Raw genomic sequence first — 22,199 nt, forward strand, 5'->3', positions numbered from 1 at the left:
CTGTTTTTAAAATTTATTTTATTATTTATGTTGTTTAAATTGTGAATAAGAATTAATCAAGTATGATCTCATAGAATTAATTTGACGAGATTTAGAACTATGTAACATTTTTAGTCTTTTGTAAAAAAAAAATTTCATCCCCCCCCCCCACGCTTAAGTCAGTGCACGACAAGATCTAAGTATACACTGCAGTACACAGAAACGAAATCCGGTCCCCTAGTGAGATTGTCTGCGAGGGAACATTCCAATCAATAATTATCTTAATTAAAGATATATCCAAAATAATATCTCATGTCACCAGATTGATATCAATCACTAATTATCTCAATTAAAAATATATCCAAAATAATATCTCGTCACCAGTTTGATATAAACCAAGACCTTGGAATGGCGATCTAGTAGATGAAGACTTATTAAATAGGATTTTTGAAAAGAGATTTTATATCTACGTCAATCTTCCTTTTACGTGGACAAAAAGAGCAATTTTTTATCAATATATAAGTGGGTGTATATACTAAGTATTTTATATACATACATGTATTGCTTAATGTTCGGAAGCTCGGTAGCTGACAAAGTGCGTGTTAAACTGTGCTTGTAAGAGTAGATATGTCAAACGGAATTCAAAGTTCATTTCTAAATTACAGACCACCATCGACACATGTCTGCATGGGTGTTGTTTGTAAAATTACATTCATTGCGGTGCATAATACATTATGCTTTTGATAAATGATACCACGATCTTAGTTTATAAATATTTTATTCAATTCTATTTGCAGAAAAAATCGTTTCAATCTGTCTCTTACTCTTTAAGCAATTGCTTCGTTGGAAGGGGTATCTTTGACGAGGCGTGGCTCTAGAAAGGGGAGGGGTTACATCAGAGGTCATGTTCTTCAGAACACTTCTTTATTTTGTAAACATTGAGTGTTGGCAGGCAGTTTCAGTACATACATAAGATTTACGCAAGTCATCATCTCCACCCAGTTACAACATTCCACACCATGCAACACCAACACTGTCTAGCTCCGATTACACTATATCCCTTTTTGAGTCTTTGACTCTTTTGGGGGGGGGGGGGGGGGGTTACACATTTTTATAGACTAGGAAATGTGTAAACTTTCATCCTTCTATGAGTACTACCCATTAAATCACGACTATCAAAAGTCGAATATCAATGATCACCTGTACATAAAATCATTTAACCATTCTCAAGTTTTCAAGCACTTGAAAGGGAAATTTCTTAAAAACATTATCACAACACGCAAAACTGAAATTTCTAAAGGCTTTGTGTTCTTCAGTTTCGTATCGGATAGCTCTTTTAAATATCATTTCGTGTTCTTTTAATATATGGACCGAATTTTGTGAAATCCACCCCCTTATATACCTGGACTGTCATCTCGGCGATGAACGAGGTCTTCTCATTGTAAAATGAGCGTTACAAAGATCAGTATGCCGAAACTGATGCACATGAGCTCATCCAATGTCAAGCAAAATTAAGGCTAATGCTGGGCGACCTTGGTTAACATGGTTATCTCCCTTTAATTTATAGGGGTAATAAATTTATCTCTTTCACGCATAATTCGAGTTAAAAACTTAGGGATCTTAGTCATTATATACTATTACGCGGAGTTTAACCCAGTTAACAAAATAAAAGTACATCATATAAAAAAATCATCAGATTCCATCAAAACAACTTTATAAACTAGGGTGCATTAGCGAGTCACCAGCCACTCTGTACTAAGAACGCAATGTAAAATGACTCCGCCCTGCAAATCTAATCCAACCCCTTACAAGCAGAATCTCTGGAAAGCAAAACGAAAATAGGATTTGAAAAATAACAAACATTTTATTACTAAAAGAAAAAAGATATTGCCAGTTAAAAGTGACAACGTGAGGAAAATCATTTGGAGGTGAAATGAATATGACTGTTCAACCATACGGCATCATTAAAAAAAAAAAAAAAAAGCCCCGGAGCAAATATTTATAAATAGCACATAAAATCACTAGGACGAAATGTTAATGGCGAACACTCTCCTGTTGTAAATATAAATGATTTTACAGGTTTTCGAAAGAATTGAACATTACAAAACTCAAAACGTATTGAATTGAGATTCAAATAATATCATTAACAAATATACATAAATTATCAAACAAAACACCTAAATATATCACAGCTAGAAAACAAAAGTAAGAGAATTAATTTCCCGTTAAACACTACAGAAACAAATGTACAGTTAGATGAAGATAAATACAAGGACTCTTGATTACTAGGTTCTGTATAAATATTAATACCGTTATATGTCGTGTGCTTACATCACTTCCGCTCGGAGACCGAATTCGAAATTCTTACGTTCAATAGTACTTGTTCAATTTTTATACTTCATTCTACTTAGACATAAAAAAGTCCAAAGCCCCCACCCCACAATACTAATAATAAAAAACCCGAAAGAGGCAAAACAAGGGAAACTCTCGAACTTAATGCTAAAACCATAATTTTTTTTGGGTGTAAAGACAGCGATATGTGTCATGACAACTGATTAAAACGAGGTGAATATCTCCAAAATACAAAAAACACTTATGTCATAAAAAACACACACACCTACAAAAGGAATATATATCAGTGATTCTGAAATCAATAACAAAAACACATACAAACATATGTAGAGGCGTATTCTGTAAACGGCAAAACAATACTATTCCTCCTCAATTCAATTTCCCTATGCACATGAGATAAACTTGCTTTCAGAATTTTAGAATTCATTAAAAATTGTACTGTTGGTATTTGTTCTCGCTGTAGAAATTTTCGTTTCATGCAGTTCCTTGTAACAAGGAATTTATGTACATTGTATGCAATACGCTGTGGTAAATATATCTAAACTTACAGAAAATAACTGGATATAGAAGTAATTTGGTACCGTTTGAAAATATGAAATCCCTTGTTTAGAGAAGAATAGTTTTACAATTTACAATAATAAACGAAAAACATATAACAAAAATGTTTACGAACACGCCACATAATCAAATAAAATGGCAAGATATACTGTAATATTTTTTTTTCTTCACCTAAGAACAATGATTTACATTATATGTATTGATCTACAATCTCCCATAATACTTTTTCAAGCGGCAGAGAAAAAAACCTAACAAAAAGAAAACCTTTGTATGGTAAAAGTTGAAGGAAGAAATCACGTGATCAAAAACAGGTATGAAACTTCTATTCAAACAGATTAAAAAAGAAACAGATCTAATCACTGCTACAAAAGAAAACGTTTATACTGACATGTTCATAGTTCTGACGGACATTACCATCACACAACAGCGTCCCGTGTTAGTGCTTTTTGTTTCTTACCAAAATGATGCCCATTGTTATATACAAAGTAAATCTATAATATCATAGCACAGAGTGTTGGTGTATCTGTCAAACTGCGAGGCTATAAGATCTACACAAAATATGAACTGTGTTTATGAGCAATAAGATTAATAAAACATTCCATAACACATAGGTGTACACATATATTATTATTATTATTAGCTGATAATGAATCCAAAATAAAGTCCTAAGATTGCACAGCAATTGTAAATTCCAAAAGGGTAAAAATTAGAGACAGTCAATTTCAACACGCAATAGGAGACAAACGTTAAAAAGACAACGTCGTTTTAAAAAATTCCAATTGCCTGTAATTAATTGTGTGTGTGTTAATTGTCTGTAATTAATTGTGAGTGTTAATTACCAACAAGAAAAACGCAAATATGAAAAAATAACCTCTGTGACTGGCCATTTTTTAACAGTCGAGCTAAAGCATATTTGCCAAGAGAGACAACTCTTTAATGGTATTAGCTGCAGAACTGAGGCTCTCTGAAAAAATATTTATGTCAAAATATTTTTTCAGAGAGCTACAGTTCTGCAGCTATAATGGTATCACAACTTACTAGCACCACGCACTGAACATTCATATTCATAATATATTAATTTCATTTTTAGGAAGTTTCTATAACAACTGTGTGTAAATATAGTAAAGCTAAAAGAATGAGAAAAAACCTAATAAACACCGCATACTCGTCAAGGGAAGAAATAAAATTTTGAATACCAGTTTAACGTAAAAATTAAGATTGTAAGAAAAAGATTCAAACCCAATCCGTTCAACATTTTCACAAACTGCTTACTGCAAACTAGCAATACAGCTACTAAACAACATTAAAGCCAGCAGCATCAATATAATCCACATCAGACTGTTGTTTGCTTTTTGAAGCTTAAGGCAGCTGAATTGACACAATACCGCAGTCCTGTGGGCTTTGGACCATCGTCGAACACGTGACCTATATGCGAGTTACAATCAGCACACTTTGCCTCCACCCGCTGCATACCTGTAAAAATACAAATCTCCAAATATAGAAACATCTTTTGTATTCAACAAATACAGGGTTATCTTCACAGACTCTCGACGTTTTAAATATAATTTAAAAAAAAATTTGTCTTCCTGTAAACAAACTATTCAATAGTTCGATTCCAGGAAGACAACTTTATAAATTTATCATAGACATTTGAAACGTCGAGAGCCTGTGTGCTATTTTGCGTATTCAACAAATACAGCGTTATTTTATGTATTCAACTTAGTACCATTTACTGACTCGTATCTCCGCATTTGTTTTTTGCTGGAATTATTTAATAACATAACAGACCATTAACTTCTAAATAAGATTTGTATAATGTAGTTGAGGTGTTGGAAATTTACAATTTCGCCAAATGTAGCAAGAAAAAAAATTTGGCAACTTTAGTACAGAAAAAAAAAATTAAAACCCCTGCAGGACTCAAACATGCGATCTCCAGATTGTCAGCCAATTTTTTTTTTTGCCAACAAATGCACTTCCGTTTGAAAACTTGTGACACTGTGCTATTCTTTCTGAATAAAAAGCATTGACAGCTGATTTCTATGACATCACGCAAAACATCAACAGCGAGTCATAATATTAACAGTCTTGCATAATATCTAAAGAAAATTCTGAGCATTAAATTTGACGATGTGACTAAAAACACTTCTGCATTTATTTGCATATATTGGAATATTTGAGTTAACATGGCAATAAAAAGTTTGTTTTCTTCTTTCATAAGCATTGCGGGGGCACATATTGTGGCCAGTGTCCTAGATAGAAAGAGCCAAAATGAAAAGATGTCATTAATACGTAAAGAAATAATATTCATGCAACATGTATATCTAGACCCGAATTTCATGTACACAAGTGTATTTTGTCTTCAATTAAAGTAAATTACATCAATGATGTTTAGTATGAAACTCTTCAGTATAGAGTCCTATTTTTGCCTATCTTTTCCCTACATATAAATATATAATATATTTGTCCCAGTGACAGATGAAGTGTTTTTGGAAACAGGTTAAAACTTGCACCACAGTACAGGATTTTTGTCAATTTGATTTTAGAAAAAATGCTTAAGGAGGAATAAATGATATGGATTAAAAGTGGAGGAAATGCACAATCATATTCTGAAATTGAAAACTTTCAAATCTACTTTATTTAATAAAAGAAAAGCAGGTTTAGTAGAAAATACATTGTAATTTGAAGAAAAAAAAATCAAAACCCCCGATGGACGATGTACCCACGATGTACAGATTAGCAGTCGATGTATTAACTGACTGAGGCTACCCAGCGAGGCAATTAAATTTAAAAGGGATATACAAATATTTCTGATATTTATACTTCTTCCATGTAAGTTTGCAATAAATTTTTCTTCTTAATGATTTCAATGTAAGCATATAAAAATTACAAATTATATTGCTTCTCAGAATTTCAATCTCTGTTAATTTTGGTTTTTATTTTATATTCTCATAAAGAAATCTTAAGATTACAATCAAATTACCTGACTTCAAAACAAATATGACTGAAAATGATTTTTGGTCATTTTTATGACATCACAACGCATATAGGTGAAATGTATTAGGATTTAAAAGTGATATAATTCTATGATAATCTGGAAAATTTAAACACTTTAGACATACAATGTGTATGCTGCTTTAGAGCACCCTCTTTTCTTGGAACAGAAGCATTGTTATTCAAATGCAAAAAAGGTCAATAAAATTGACCTGGTATATACATATAGAAAATTATTTTGTGGATATAAAAGAAAAATGACTGATGTTTTTTCCTCATCTTTATTTCAGCTTTCTGTCATTTACAACTTTGTATGTATTTCATAAAGTTCATGATCAAAGTTCCGATTTGATTTTGACATCTGATTTAGGTTGAAACTGAAGGGCAGCAGAATTGATGCAGTATCGAAGACCTGTTGGATTAGGGCCATCATCAAAAACATGCCCTAAATGGGCCCCACACTTTGTACAAACAACTTCTTTCCTGTGCATGCCTGTTAATAAAAACCGGACCGTCAGGATTCAGAATATACACAGAACCTAATACTTGATCCCCTGAATTTTTACCTTTTTTTTTACCCTGCAAAATTAAAAAATTTACAAAGTTACAGTTTTTTCTTCTTTTTTTTTCACCCTGTGAATTTTCAAAAATTACAAAATTACAATTTTCATTTTTTTTCACCCTGTGAATTTTCATTAATTTTAAAAGTCCACGATTTTCACTTTTCAGGGTATGATTTAGAAAGTATAGTGTGATTAGAGCATCACTTCCATGGTGTAAATCTACAGTAGTTATGATGCCACAAAGTGCTTCATTGCAGCTATTTTGTCCAATTTTACTTCAGAATAATCAAAAAAGTAATTTCTGGTATACAGAACTTGCATTCTATTATTTATAGTAATATTTGTCAGTCAGCATGCTTAACTGATGACTAACACGGATTTTCTACACCTACCCAAAATTCATCAATCAATTTCCACCCTTTGCGACTTATTTCCCCCCATTCATGTACTCTATAGTTAATTATCATCCAGTCTTAAAGTTCTAAAATCTGCTTTGGTTTAAAATATGTACAACCAGTCAGAAATTTCTCATGTAACAGCATCAGCAACAGGCTGGTACATATGTTGCTATCTTTAGAACAATATAAACCTGTATATTTCTATGAATGGGGACCTACAGTTATGTTGCCCTAATTCGATTAAATTCGTTTACCTTGACAATTATCTAAACAAAGTAAAGTGGTGGATCCTGGATCTCACAACAGTTTTAAATTGTTTTTCCCAATATTGAAAAAGCTGGGGGTAGGGATAGGAAAAGCACGGGTGTAGAAAGAGCAGGGGGGAATAAGGGTACAAGAAAAAAAAAAAGGGGGGGGGGAGAGAATGAGGAAGGGAAAGAAAAGCGAGGGTGTAGAAAGAGCAGGTGGTAGGGCAATAGGGGTACAGGGGGGAGGAGGGAGAGAATGAGAAGAGAAAAGTGAGGGTGTAGGAAGAGCAGGGGGTTGGGGATAGGGGTACAAGGGGGGGGGACGGACTCTGAGAGAGAATGAGGGAGGGAGATGAGGAAAAGGAAGGTGACTAAAAAGGAGTGAAGGCAGGAATGATCAAGGCAGAGGAAGGGAGGAAAAGGAGGTGGAGATGGAATTTACAATACTCTTATCTAATTCACATCAAAATTTTACTTTACATCAAACCTTATGTGTTGAAGATATCAGTATAAAATCACTGTGAATGGATACTAACAATTTACTTTAAAAAGTACAGTAACCCATGAACAACTAATAGCTTGCAGTTATATATACATGTATATATACATGTGTATCTACATATCTACACATGTTGTTTACTACACATATTTTCCATCATTTCTTCCTCACATTCCGTTCCTGATGCTTTAAGCACCACATGTCTACTAACAGGTACACAAACATTTTAAAGATTGTATAAAATAGATTACCATGCGACACATCGTCCTTAACGGTGATCTGCTTTTTGCTGACGACATCATAGAAGGACGGCCAGCCTGACTTGGAGTCGTACTTGGAGTCGGAAGAAAACAGCTGATTTCCACACACCACACAGGTGTACAGTCCCTGCTCCTTGTTATTCACATATTTACCAGAAAAAGCTCTGTCAAAAATGAGAAAAACTCAATGAAAAATTCATAAATCTTGATAGCATTTGCAGATTCAACACAGTAGTGGAATTTGAGGTCAAAGGTCAAATGTTTTCTTTCTACTTTAACTGGACTACTATATGGTACAATATGGTGTGGATTTAATAGGGTTCCCTGAATTGACTTGTAATTTTTCGAAGAATAGTTTTACATGTATTACTTTATTTTGATATAGAAGTATTTTAATGCATGTTGATTAAAAAAAAAATTGCTGGTTATCTGTAAACATACAAAGTAATGGATGTTTAATTTTTGAGGGATTTTTGAAATTTGGCTGAAAATAGTGCAGTTTATCTAAATGATTTCCCTTTCCACAAAGAGAGAGCACCTTCATGAATAATATTCATTTATTACATTACATGTATACAAATGGATAACCTGTTTTAACAAGTATCTTAAAAATATCCCCATCTGTTAGAAATTCAGTGTTTTTAAATCAAAATAATGTTTTCAGTCAAAATATGACTAAAAAATTGCTTCCTATCCGATTTCAAATGTTGGTAGATATCAACATCATTTATCACACAGGAATTGAAACTTCTCAAAATTAAATTTCTATCTCAGAATATTTCATTTGAATTTTTTACTTTTTAATCCTATATTACACATTATAATGCACGTCTACAATCCTTCTCTGTGATGACAAACGACTTCACAGACTTTCACCATAGTTAGGATATAGACAGAAAGCTAGACTGTCAATTAGGTAAAAAGAAAACGAGTTAAAGGTAATGTTTTCAATCTAAACTATATATATATATTCATATTGCTTGTCTAAAGGACCATCAGTCATTCTAGTCGCCAGCTTGAAGAAATTCTGCCTTATAGTTCATCATACTGCATTGATGTACATGTATGCATTTAATTTGTCAGTGAAGTACGAAAATGTATGAGGTTTCAACAATTAATTGGACTTTAACTCCATGACTGATTGGACTCAGTATAAGAACGACAATGATTACTATCAACACATTACAGTAACACATCCTCAGGAAACATGTCTCACATACACAGGTCAATATCAGTCCTTGTAAAATCGAGTGTTTATCAACTTAGCTCGGCGGATTTAGTTGTAAGACCGCTGAAATGTACATGGTTTGATTCCCAAAGGTATTAAAAATGTTTTGTCTATTGATTTTCCAAACTGGAAAATTGACAAGTCACAAAAGACCCCATGATAAATTTGAAAATTGAAAGACGTCTTCTTCTCATTAATCCAAGTACTACATGTAGTATTAATTAATTTAAACAGTATTTCATTATTATAAATCATGACAGGATCGGACAGTAGGCACTGCCTATGTAAGTCCTCTCCATAATAGTTCTAGTATCATGTAATATATACGATTTTCTGATCTAACCTCTCCGTGCCTATAGCATGATTTTCTGATCTATAACCTCTCCGTGCCTATAGTACGATTTTCTTATCTAACCTCTCCGTGCCTATTGTACAATTTTCTGATCTAACCTCTCCGTGCCTATAGTATGATTTTCTGATCTAACCTTTCCTAGCCTATAGTACGATTTTCTGATCTATAACCTCTCCGTGCCTATAGTACGATTTTCTGATCTAACCTCTCCGTGCCTATAGTATGATTTTCTGATCTATAACCTCTCCGTGCCTATAGCAAGATTTTCTGATCTATAACCTCTCCTTGCCTATAGTACAATTTTCTGATCTAACCTCTCCGTGCCTATAGTACGATTTTCTGATCTATAACCTCTCCGTGCCTATAGTACGATTTTCTGATCTATAACCTCTCCTTGCCTATAGTACAATTTTCTGATCTAACCTCTCCGTGCCTATAGTACGATTTTCTGATCTATAACCTCTCCGTGCCTATAGTACGATTTTCTGATCTAACCTCTCCGTGCCTATAGTACGATTTTCTGATCTAACCTCTCCTAGCCTATAGAACGATTTTCTGATCTATAATTTCTCTGTGCCTATAGTACAATTTTCTGATCTATAACTTCTCCATGCCTATAGTACGATTTTCTGATCTATAACCTCTCCGTGACTATAGCACGATTTTCTGATCTAACCTCTCCGTGCCTTTTTCCTGAGTCACATGGTATTCTACAGAAGAGAGGCGTTTCTTCAGCTCAGCTTTCGGGAAGTGGACCGGACACTCAGCCCCGCTGCTACATGTGGATTTCAACTTCTTTATTTGAGGAGCAGCCTCCCGCTTGGCTGAGGTCACAGCATGGAGGATATTCATCCAGGAAATGATCACAACAAGGTCAAAGGTCAACACATTCATAGGCTTTCATCTAAAGGAAAAAAAAAAAACCAAACACCATTAAATAATGAAATTCACTCCTGAAATTTAATTCTACAAAAAAAAAAATTTCATGATAAATTCTAGTAAGGAATAACAGGTAGGAATCACAACCATAGACTTAAATAAGTTTCTATCATTTAAAAAATGAGCAATTCAAAATTCTTACAAATTTCATACCACCACATTTCTGACAGCAATGTAAATGAAATCAACAAACCACAAAACCATGAGGCGTATCGCTTTAACCAGAGAATGATATTTTCATGTACACACAAGGGGCTCCTCTCTTCCTCGATTGAACTAAAACCCCACACAAATTGCTCAATTCCTCCTAAGAAAAGCACCCCTGCCTACAGTTCTGTAGATGCAATCTCTGTGTTGGCTGTGGAGGTACAATATTATCATATAATCCCACATTTACACAAACAGCACACAAGTCAACATTGTAGCTTACTTCTTCTCAATATCAACAAACAACCACGATATGAAGAACTTTCCCCTATCCAAACACCCTTCCAAAAACCTCCCTGCGTATAATGCCAGTGACACTTTCTGCTTTTTGGTTTGTTCATTAACAGAGATACACATGCAATTACACCTGCACATCTGAGCCAGCGCATCAACAAACAGGTCGTAGTGTCTGTAAAATTAATGGATGAGAAAACGAACACGCCAACCACTATATTACATGTACAGCAGAAGCACAGCTTGCCAGTACACCAAAAAAAAAATCTGCTGAGAAAATAATGTTCCTATAAAAACTAGTACAGAATAGTAGAGAAATATTTACCCCGTGCCTTCAATGTTTATAAATCCCACTATTAATCCACTGAATTACATGTAGTTTGTATCGTGAACTGGGAATTTCTCATCTCAGATCAAGGACAGCCATCAGTTGAACTGACACTTGATAGATGCACACATAACACTGAGTGGGTGTGAAAGCAGAGACTATAAGGATTTAGAGAGGGCTATTATCAGTCATAGTCTATCCTGTCTCAAGGTGATTAGTCATTTATTAAGTGTTTAAACCTCAATCTATCGTACTGTGTCTTCCTAGATAATATACAGCCATTATAATGTCCTTATCTTGAGATTGAAAAAAAACCAAAATCCACGAAAAACATTTGAACTGCTGCTAGATGCCTTGTGAGATAAGGTTAACCTGCACACTTCCCCTCCTCTTCCACAGACTCTCTCAATACAATGTCAGTATTTAATTCTCACAGCAGATTTTTGTTGATATTAAAAAGATGTATAAATCACAGTGAATGGACTCCTATATAGATGTATAAATCACAGTGAATGGACTCCTATATAATGCACCAAAGTTCAATTGCATGCATGTTTAAAAAGAAAAGCACAAAACATATAGCATTTACACTCGGATTGATTGATTAATTATTGTTTAACGTCCCTCTTGAGAATATTTCACTTATATGGAGACATTATACACTCAGATAATAAACGATGATTGGAATGTTACCTACAATAATATCTTACAAAACATAAATATGACCTTGACTTTAATTCCCCCATTAAACACTTTCAGAAGTTGTTCTTTTATTGGGCCTGTCCTCACAAGACTAACATTCACCTAAGGGTCTCATCCAAAGCAGGGGGTGTTCTCTAATACAAATTCCTACAACTCCTACCTTACAGAACCAACTTCTTCTGACCTTAATGTCCCCCATTACAAAGTTACTGCCTAGACAAGACTTTCTCTTTCTCTTTATTTTACCAGTGACCTTGACCTTAGCAAAATTACTTAAGTTCAAGGTCAAGATACACTACCTCACCATAAGCAACCTTTGTGCCATGTACGCGAGTTCCTAATGCCTCTTATTTAAGTATGATAGACAGCCAGGCAGATTAATGACCTGCATTCCTCCACACATTGTTTAAGGAGGCTGTAGAGTTTCAATGGTAAAGCACAAACAGAATTCCAGATTTAACAAAACTGACACCTGGATATCCACATGCCATTCTGTATCAGCATCACAATAATTTTCACACAATAGACTAAATAAAATTAACCCACAAAAAAGGACATTCATACCAATGTGACAAACCATTTATGTTTAATAAACTTTTAGTTGCCTGGTGAATCCTATGTAGATAATATTCAGAATATACAGGGCGTCAAGTGAATTTTGGTCCAAAAAATATAGGACATACCTCAATCAAAAATAGCACCTTTTTCTCAGAAATATAGGAAAATATAGGACAAGAAAAACAAAGAACTTCTGGACTTTTAAGCCTCCTCCTCCACTCGCTACACTCTCCTTTTATTCACAAGTTAACAGGAATTACAACTTTTATTGTTTCAATAAAATAGTGTCAATTAACAAACTGACACATTTGGCAAGCTAACATCTTACGACTGTAACCTGTGTTAGTTTGAATCTACTTCAGTTAACAGCGTTCCTGAAACTTTGTTTTATCCTAGACATTTTCACACTAAGTTTTGTTAAAACTCAACCTGAAACAAAACACTTGTTAGAACATGGGACAGCTAGAGCTCTTCATCTGCAAGATTGTTTGACTTCCCGCAAGGAAAAGAACAACAAATCCAACAGCTAAAGCTGGAATAGCTGGGCAGGGTCACTACATCCAGGCTGTCCAGCACTCTCTGACAAAAAATAAGGGCTAATTTTAGGGCTATAATTAGGAATTTCATAACTAAATTAGGGCAGTTTTAAAAATTTAAATGGTCTTACTTTCACAATTTTAACAATGAAGAAACCCACAAAAAATACTCTCTGTGCAGGAATAATTGGTTATAACCTCAGTCATACCTTTGTCACAAAGTCACAAGCAATAAACAGCTTAATTGACACATGGATTCACTGGTAAAATTTAGTTTGATTGCATTTTCAAAATTGGTAGAATAAAAATATAGACAGCCTGCTGACACCTGAAAGACAGGTGAATTTTGAAGTAAATGTTGTATAGTTACAAAGAGATGACACAAATTGTTTGTAATATACAGTAATGGTTTTGCTTCAGAATCCAACATTTCTTGCTTACCCTAAAACATAGGAATAGATAGTAATTTCACAGAAATATAGGAATTTTTGGGGAAATATAGGAATTTATAGGAATAACCCCCAAATATAGGAATTTATAGGAAATTTATGCAACCAAACAGGCTAGGACATCCATGGGTCACAATGCTCTCCTGAGCTACAATGGTCACCTGATTACAAATTAATGCTCACCTGATCACAATGCTCACCTGATTACAATGCTCTTTAACAGAATTCTTTGGGGGGGGGGGGGAATTCAGTTAACTGTGTGAATCAATAGTCATTTAAGAATTTGTACTCTTGCTTTTCTTTAGAACAAACGCTTCAAGGACATTTCATATTATACGTTGTATGAATATGGCAACTCTGGATTCCTCCTGTGACACTGCCCCATTCCTATGCAGGGTCAAAGGTTAGGTTTGAATAACATTACATCTCATACAATTTTGTCAATTCTGGTCTTGGTGGTGGTGAGATTTTTTTTTCAAATGACCAATCTCGTTTTCACTATTTACAAATTATCTCCCCTGAGAAAGAGTACTCTGTATATTGGGAAACTTTTACCTGAACAGATTCTAAAACAAATTGGTTTCCATTTAGAATTGCCCAGAGCTAACTTGCTTCTTTAGAATTATCAGGGATTTATCCAGCTTTTAGATGTTACTACCCATTTTTGAGAATGCAGTCGTGAGCCTCCAGGGGAGGGTGTAGGGTGGAGGACGTCCTCAAATTATAATATCTCAAAACTGGCATTGATACACGGAGGTACATGGTACCTACATGGATCAATACAGAAGATTTTCTTCCGGGATGATCCAGGGAAAAAAATTAAGAATGTTTAATTCCCCCCCCCCCTTTTGGCTTCACCAAGATGGTCCCGGACGCTGCTGGATGCATAAACGGTTTGTACATGGTGATGACGGATTATCACAGACCATCGTGGATTGACAATACAGGATGATCCAGCGTCTCATCTGCGAATGTGTCGAAGGGGTTTTAATGTTGAAAATGGACAAAACTCAATCCTGCCTATCATGTTAAACTTTTGTTGGATTTTACGTACATTTCCTGTTGAATTTGAATATTTTCTTGAATTTCATGCACTTTATTTGGAAAGAATCTATTTAAAGGACAATATTAATATTTGTATTAATTGTCCCAGAAATATTCAGTCATTCTTTTTGCATTTGTAATTTTACCTTGTGTAATAAACAATATGCATATCGCAATATAAAAATGGAGGTTACTTGATTATTTCATTAATGATTCACTCTCTGTAATGAAAACCTGTCTGGTGACAAATAACAATGCATAACTTAAATCCAAGTAATGAAACTGCCATTACATGTTGATGGTACTCATATAAGTTACTCACACAAGAATGAAAATGATCTGGACCTGTCAACTAAATCTCCTTAGTATCTCCCACAACAAGTCCAAGTTGGACGTACTCTGGGGATATGACAGACAGACTACACATACTACACCACCAGCCAGCCTACTCTTGCTTTTTCTGATATTTTAACAAAATGTGTAGCGAAGACCTGGATACACACCAAACGTTCAAATAGACTATGCAAAAATACCTCAAACCAGACAAACAATCAACAAATATTGTATACATATATGTATACATGTTCTTGAACGTAATCAGCTTAATGGTTTTGTAAATTCATACTGGTGGGTTTATGGTGTGATGCTTGTGTATTTATTTGACAGACAGTATTACCTTGTGATTCTTGAGAAAAGGAAGAATTTTTAAACAATTATTTCCATTGTGTTCCCATTCTGCTTCCAGGAGTGATATATTAAAAACTAACTCAAAAGTTACATGTACACAGGAGTGATATATCAAAATCTAACTCAAAAATTACATGTACACAGGAGTGATATATCAAAATCTAACTCAAAAGTTACATGTACACAGGAGTGATATATCAAAATCTAACTCAAAAATTACATGTACACAGGAGTGATATATCAAAATCTAACTCAAAAGTTACATGTACACAGGAGTGATATATAAAAAACTAACTCAAAAGTTACATGTACACAGGAGTGACATAGTAAGAACAAAGTTACATGTACACTTCATGAAGGTGTTTGCACATATCCATTTCACAAGCACAATACCCTTATAAGGAGATTTACTGAAAAAAAATTCCAATACACATGTATTCTTGTGTAATCCCTGAACCCTCACTGAGGACCTGACTTGCCCCTTCTGTAATCCCTGAACCCTCACCGCGAAGACCTGACTTGCCCCTTCTGTAATCCCTGAACCCTCACCGCGAGGACCTGACTTGCCCCTTCTGTAATTCCTGAACCCTCACTGTGAGGACCTGACTTGCCCCTTCTTTAATCCCTGAACCCTCACTGAGGACCTGACTTGCCCCTTCTGTAATCCCTGAACCCTCACTGAGGATCTGCCTATAAATGTCCATTTTGTAATCCCTGAACCCTCACTGAGGACCTGACTTGCTAAATGGCCCATGTTTGGAAAATATGGCTCGAATCAGACATCCTCTGTAACACTTTAAATCCCCACTTTGTCCCTAGAGAACTTGAATCTTCATTAATACCTAAACTTTAGGAGGATCTGAGAAAAATCTATATTTCGTTTTAGATATCACCTTCAGCAAAGGAGGGTGTGTACTTTCATTTGAACGAACTTAAACCCTCTTTTCCCATAAATACTATTGTGGCAAGTTTAGTTACAATTGCATGAGATTGATCACTGTTCATTACATTCACCTTTTCATAGTCTTGACTGTAAGAAGTCAAAAATGTGAAAAACTTACTAACAGACAACATACTAACTAACTACTATCATTTCTGCTCAGATGAGCAAAAATAAGTTAAAAGATGATACAATAATTATTCAGTAAAAGCTGGCTTTTAATTTGAGATAAAGTATCTTAAAAATATGAACAGTTAATGGATTCACAGAGTGTCGATCTACCATACTTACAAAATCCCACGTAACACCAATTGTATACCAACAGAATCCAATCATGCATTACAAATCAACACACGGTTTGTTTGCTACCAAAGGCTTTTTTGATAATGAACCCTCGTTTTCTTTTGTGCTATACAGTAAGGATTATTCAATAACAGAAACTAATTAACCAATGAGATTTTCTGGGCTCAATGCTAAAAGTTTTATCTTATGACCAAAACCTTCCTGACCATGCCCACTGTGAAATATTCAGTAAGCATTGGGTGAATTTGAGAGTTGCTCAGATGAAGTAATCACTCAGAAGGACTGAATCTAATATAAATAAAAACCAGTTCTTTCTTCTAATCCCTCTGATACTCATATTGCTCCGATTCTCTCATTAAATATTTGTAGAATGTAGTTACACAAGAAAACAGTGTTTGAAATTCATAACTTTTTGCCATGGGACCAAAGGACCCATAGGATAAATGACCCAAAGGATTAAAGGACCCATAGGTTAAATGACCCACGGGATTAAAGGACCCACAGGACTAAAGGAGCCCTAGGTAAAGGGTCAAATTAGTCCTTCCATGCAGTATAGGCCAAAGAGTTACCATCACTGACACATATTTGGAAAAATAAAGATGACTTAAAAATAGTTTTTATCACTTTATTAAAATATCTCTGTGAATTACAGCGCAGATTAATAATAATTCCCCCCCGAGATCGTCAGCTTTATACCTGAGAGGGAGGTTGTGACAAAATGTCAGTGCAATATCTGACACTATAATGAGAAAAAGTCGAGGAAATCATTTGGCCTACTTTTAGCCCTAAAGTAGGTCATGGTGCACCAATTAAGTTGAAATGTGAACTGATTATGTATTTCTCTGAGAAGGAGGTTGTAGTAAAATTTTCAGGCAATACCTCTATCCATGACCCCAAAAAAATCTGGAAAACTGACTTACTTTTACCCATAAAGTAGGTCATGGTGCACATAAAGTAGAGATGCTCACTGAACTTTAACTTCTCCGAGAAGAAGTATGTGACTAAATTTTAGGACAATATCTGTATCCATTATGAAAAAAGTTTGGAAAACTGTTTGACCTACTCTTAGCCCTAATGTAAGTTATGGACGGATTGACCAATCCAGCTGGAATACAAATTGGACCCAATAGTAACACAGTCAAATTAAAGAGAGAGAGAGAGAGAGAGAGAGAGAGAGAGAGAGAGAGAGAGAGAGAGAGAGAGAGTAAATTAGTTCTTGGATTATTCCAATGTCAAATGCTTCTGATCTTAAATCATGTAGTTAATTTGCCCAAACAAAGATCTGTTTTTACAATGTAAAATGTACAGAGTTATGACCTTTGCTGCCAGCTAACAACATGCAAATATCTTTGTTGGTTGTATGTGGTAGTGCGAGTGATATGGCATTCCTACTAGCTCTGGCTAGTGGGTTAACCATTTAGCTCAATTGGTAGAGTGCTGGACTTGTGTGCCATAGACCTGGGTTCAAATCCCATCAGACACATAAAAATGTCTTTATAACTATAAGCATTTAATGTCATTAAAACCATCTATTCATTTCACTTGTAAAGCTTTTCCAGACTTTCAATTTCTTGAATAATTACTTGAAACTCTCTTTAATCCAAATGTTTGGATGACTTGCAAACTTTTGTTTTGATGCCATCAAGTTTTTTTATATCCACAACCATGTACAAATGTAGCTGCTGGTGAGATTTTTGCAAATCTGTAATTTATGCCTCCATTTCATTTTTGGCAAAACTGGGTCAAAATGCTATCTAGATTAAGCGTTGGTGTATTAGAATTTTGCAAATCATCATTGATAATAAAGCATTTTATAAAAAAATTTATCTAGCTAAAAATAGTTCTTGGAATATCTAATTCTATCTAAATAAAAAAAATAATCTGATTATGGCTAATCAACTAATTGCATGGTAGATCATTACCATTTTAACCAATGTCTACATCCACATTGCACGTTGAGCCATCAACCACATTGATGACTCTTCAACAGATTGTTAATTATTTTATATAGCGTACAAAAACTAAGACTATGTATGCAATGTTTACAGCATTTTCCCCCCTTATATAACTGGTACTGATAAACGGTACCATTCCCAATGCCAAAAAATGTTGATTTTTCCTAATTTTGAGGTCTGACTAAAAATTCCCAATTCACTTGCTGAAAAATAGACTGCTGACATCGTAATTTACTCAAGTCTGAAATGTTGTACAAGTTAACTAAAACGTTCACTTCTGGTATTTAAAAATTGTACAGATCATGGCATTGTGTTGTAGAGCTACGACAATTCTATAACGAGCTTACAACAATTCCTAATATCTCTTGTTCTTTATTTTTTCTTTTAGTTGAAATCATTTGCCAATACATTGGTAGGAAATTCCCAATTTGTACGATTTTGACGTTATTTTTCCCAATTGAATGGGTACCGGTACCAGTGGGTAGAAAAAAACCCCGCTGGTTCAACTAAGAGGATAGAATACTATTCACATTTGTCTAAATTGAGATAAAAAAAATGCTAGTTCTGGACCACAGCTCTGAACTGTTCCAGAGAGATTCTATTAATGACTGAATTTGGTAGGAAGTTCCAAAGACAACTGTACAGGTGACGAAGCCATATTATTGTAGTTTGTTCATGTCCTGGTGAGCATTTGTGCTGCGTGTATAATGTTAATTTCAGCGAGATTCGTCGAGACTGGATATTTGAACTGACGCCTCTTCCAAATTCACTGTGGGATTTATACTATGAGATTCGGATGAGGCGTCACTCCAAATATCAAGCCTCGACGAATCTCGCTGGGACTACCATGATTACGTGTATGTGTGCAGTCTATGCGAAAGACATCGGACCGTCGGACCTGACCGATGTGCAGTGCCTCAGGTCCGACGCATCATTTTTTACACCGGACCGGAATGTCCGATGTCTCAGTGTCCGGTTTTGAGCTTTACTATTTTGATGCGGAGTCATTTAAATGTTTGTTATAAGTAAAAAATAGCACACAAATCCAAATACGTAAATGAATGTGATTAAAACCGCATGGACTGTCTAAAGTATTATACGGGAGGGATCCCTGGTATAGTATTACTAGTATAATAAATTAAGATTCCCTTGGTTTTGCATTTTCACATGTTTCACTTTTTTACATTAGGTTTTTCGGTCTGACAAAATTTGGTTCGGTCCGGTGTGTTCATTGATTACACAGGACCGAATGTCCTGTGTGGTCCAAAAAACTTTCGCATAGACTGATGTGTGTACAGGTAAGATGTAGTTCAGGTTAGTTACCACTAGATTTAAGATTGTGAGATACTACTGCGTCCAATACACCATTTCATTCAAGGAAGTATAGTTTGATTAAATAACCAATCATTTAAAAGGGCATATAAGCTGTGAAAGTGATGGCAACCTTTTTTTTCTCAAATGGGAATATACATTAATAATTAATCAAATCATTTAAAAACAAGAGAAACCTAATAAAACTAAGTTAGACAACCGCTTTAATCATATTGTAAAGAAATAGAAGGAAGATTGTCTTGCAAGACAATAATTATTTATCAACAAAATTACATATTCGTGTGCCTGTTTTGAGTTATAAAAGTCTTTGAAATAATTAAATACTGGTGTTATTACTGAAATATACATAGCAATTTTAATTGAATTCAATTTTTGGTGACAAAATGACAGCTAATGCCCCTTTAGAATAATTTTGTCATAAAACCCTCATTTAGCCCATTTGTAATTAAATATAGGCCTAGATTATTTACAATTAACACTAATAGTATTAATCTATTATGAACAAGTTGTTTAAAACAGCTGATGGAGAGCCAACATTCACTAAGATTACAGCTTTAACTTGTAGCTGTTGTCATTTTTATAGAAAAGTTCAGTAAGCAGTAAGAAAACCCAAATCAACATGAATACAGTCCAATATCAATGAAATAAAACACTATTTTAATTTAGGAACTCGAAGAATATTTCTTACTTACCGATATTCTATCCGGAAGTTCTAAAGATACTATGACAACTAAAATGATTAACTGTGTCTTAGTTAATTCCGGATAGTATTCGACTAAATTATCATGATACGCTCATGTCATAAATATCATCAATTCATTCTGCTAAGAAAGGGGGAGGCTTATAAAAGTTGAGGAAGGACACACGTATTGTATACACATTTTCAAAAGGGGGAGGGGCTTGAGAAAACTCGACACTATTCAAAGCATTGATAGGCCTAAAGCAAACTAAATAAATATGACCATGATTACTCATATTCTTGTCAACAGTGTGCCACAGCTTGGTGATCTCGTGCTAAATAAGAACCACCTAATCTATTATTTTAAACGAATTTTACATGCAAGGCACACATAAAAAAGTGACATACATGTAATACGTCAAAAAAGAAAAAGGGGGGGGGGGGATCCCTGCCTGTTATGCATGTACATATATTATCATAAAATAGTCTTCACAACTGAAATATACATGCGTTTGTAAAAGAGTAACTCATTCCAATTTTATCAGATAACATATGATATATGCGATAACATGTTTTTAAAACAGTGTGATATGATTTCATTATAAAACAAGATAAATTTTACTAATTTATCGATATTCGTTTTATGAGCGTCTAATAAATGGTAATAGGTACCATGCACACATGCAGAAATATTCTCAGTGAAAAGGGCTATAATTTGTAGTCTACCACTTCATTTCCCCAGATATTATGATACTTTGCCGGGGTTACATGTACTGTATTGTATTCTCGTGGAGGAATCAATGCATTGTCATAAATAACTTACAATTAAGACACAGACAGAGGTCTACACGTGAGCGGAGCAGACTATATGCCGACAAAGAATGGCTTAGTTTATATACATTGACCCCGGGCAAGATCATTTCCCAATTATTTTTATTTGTATTGGGAATATAAAACATAATTTGTATTGTTATTTTTTGCGTACTCTTGGGAATATAAAACACAATTTGTATTGCTAACTTTTGCGCACTTGGTTGTAATTCTTTTCGTTTGTCCTGGGGAAGGGACGGGTCGTCCAGAAAATTTGACAATCTCGTTGTTCGTGTCGTTGGTCATTTTAGTGCTTTGTATAATTTTTTTGTATTTGACCTTGTATCCATGTTGTGGATCCGACACTCTGAGGTATCGGGTGTTGTTGGAACTTTAGTGCTTATATATATATATATACACATGCTAACAGAATAAGAACCTATAGATGGCTGGGGTAACTGCATCAGCAGCGGAGGAGATCGTTTTTGGAGAATATCTCTTTTATGTTGTTTGTTCACGATTTCAATGCAATGAAAATACAATAATAATAACAGTAGTAAAAAAACAACCAAAAAACAAAAGTAACGCAAACGGTATGTCTATCAGACATTGAAATTCCCCCTAGAAGCATATTATGCACTCTGAATACATATTCTGAATAGAAAAGCTTTAAAGTGGGTCATGGCGCACCAACCCATCTGACGTGAACTAATTATGTGTTTCTCTGAGAGGGAGGTTGTGGCAAAGTGTCAATGCAATATCTGTATCTATGCCGAGGAAAAACTCCAAGAAACCATTTGATCTACTTTTAGCCCTAAAGTAAGTAATGTTGCACCAATGAAGTTGAATTTTTGAGATGTGAACTGATTATGTATTTCTCTGAGAGGGAGGTAGTGTTCAGCTGGATTGGTGCACTAATGTCAAAAAAATTCTCGACGGGACGTAATTCTACCAATTTTAAAACCCTTGTGACAAGACCTTTGTTTGAGTACCATGATGACTCTGCTGCCAAATGGGGACATCCATGTTTCACAAACACATCTTGTTTTGAGTATAATACACCTAGAA

At 34.7% G+C, this 22,199-nt stretch overlaps 1 protein-coding gene across 14 annotated transcripts; it reads right to left on the reverse strand.

Moving 5' to 3' along the window:
- Positions 1 to 1,823: 1,823 nt before the first annotated feature.
- LOC125658474 (peptide methionine sulfoxide reductase MsrB-like) lies at positions 1,824 to 20,460 on the reverse strand. 14 transcript variants are annotated; one of them, XM_056150413.1, is made up of 4 exons: positions 20,335 to 20,460; positions 10,105 to 10,332; positions 7,840 to 8,012; positions 1,824 to 4,362 (listed from the first exon to the last, which is right to left on the reverse strand). In XM_056150413.1, the coding sequence occupies exons 2-4, from the start codon at positions 10,320 to 10,322 to the stop codon at positions 4,223 to 4,225; spliced, it is 531 nt and encodes a 176-aa protein (XP_056006388.1). In that variant the 5' UTR covers positions 10,323 to 10,332; positions 20,335 to 20,460; the 3' UTR covers positions 1,824 to 4,222. The 14 variants fall into 14 exon arrangements, with proteins under 14 accessions (XP_056006388.1, XP_048745705.2, XP_056006383.1 ...); XM_048889748.2 differs by lacking the exon at positions 20,335 to 20,460 and adding an exon at positions 11,134 to 11,838; XM_056150408.1 differs by lacking the exon at positions 20,335 to 20,460 and adding an exon at positions 11,141 to 11,285.
- Between the last annotated feature and the right edge of the window lie 1,739 nt (positions 20,461 to 22,199).

This window comes from Ostrea edulis, chromosome 9 (genome assembly GCF_947568905.1).
Source record: "Ostrea edulis chromosome 9, xbOstEdul1.1, whole genome shotgun sequence".
In the NCBI taxonomy this organism is placed as follows: domain Eukaryota; kingdom Metazoa; phylum Mollusca; class Bivalvia; order Ostreida; family Ostreidae; genus Ostrea; species Ostrea edulis.

Excerpts from the sequence above, each read along its gene's own strand:
- LOC125658474 (XM_048889747.2), bottom strand. The coding sequence starts at position 10,322 with ATGAATGTGTTGACCTTTGACCTTGTTGTGATCATTTCCTGGATGAAT. Across the intron at positions 8,013-10,104 it reads CAGGAAAAAGGCACGGAGAG|AGCTTTTTCTGGTAAATATG; the intron begins GTTAGATCAGAA and ends CATTTTTGACAG. Across the intron at positions 6,374-7,839 it reads TAAGGACGATGTGTCGCATG|GCATGCACAGGAAAGAAGTT; the intron begins GTAATCTATTTT and ends TTTTATTAACAG.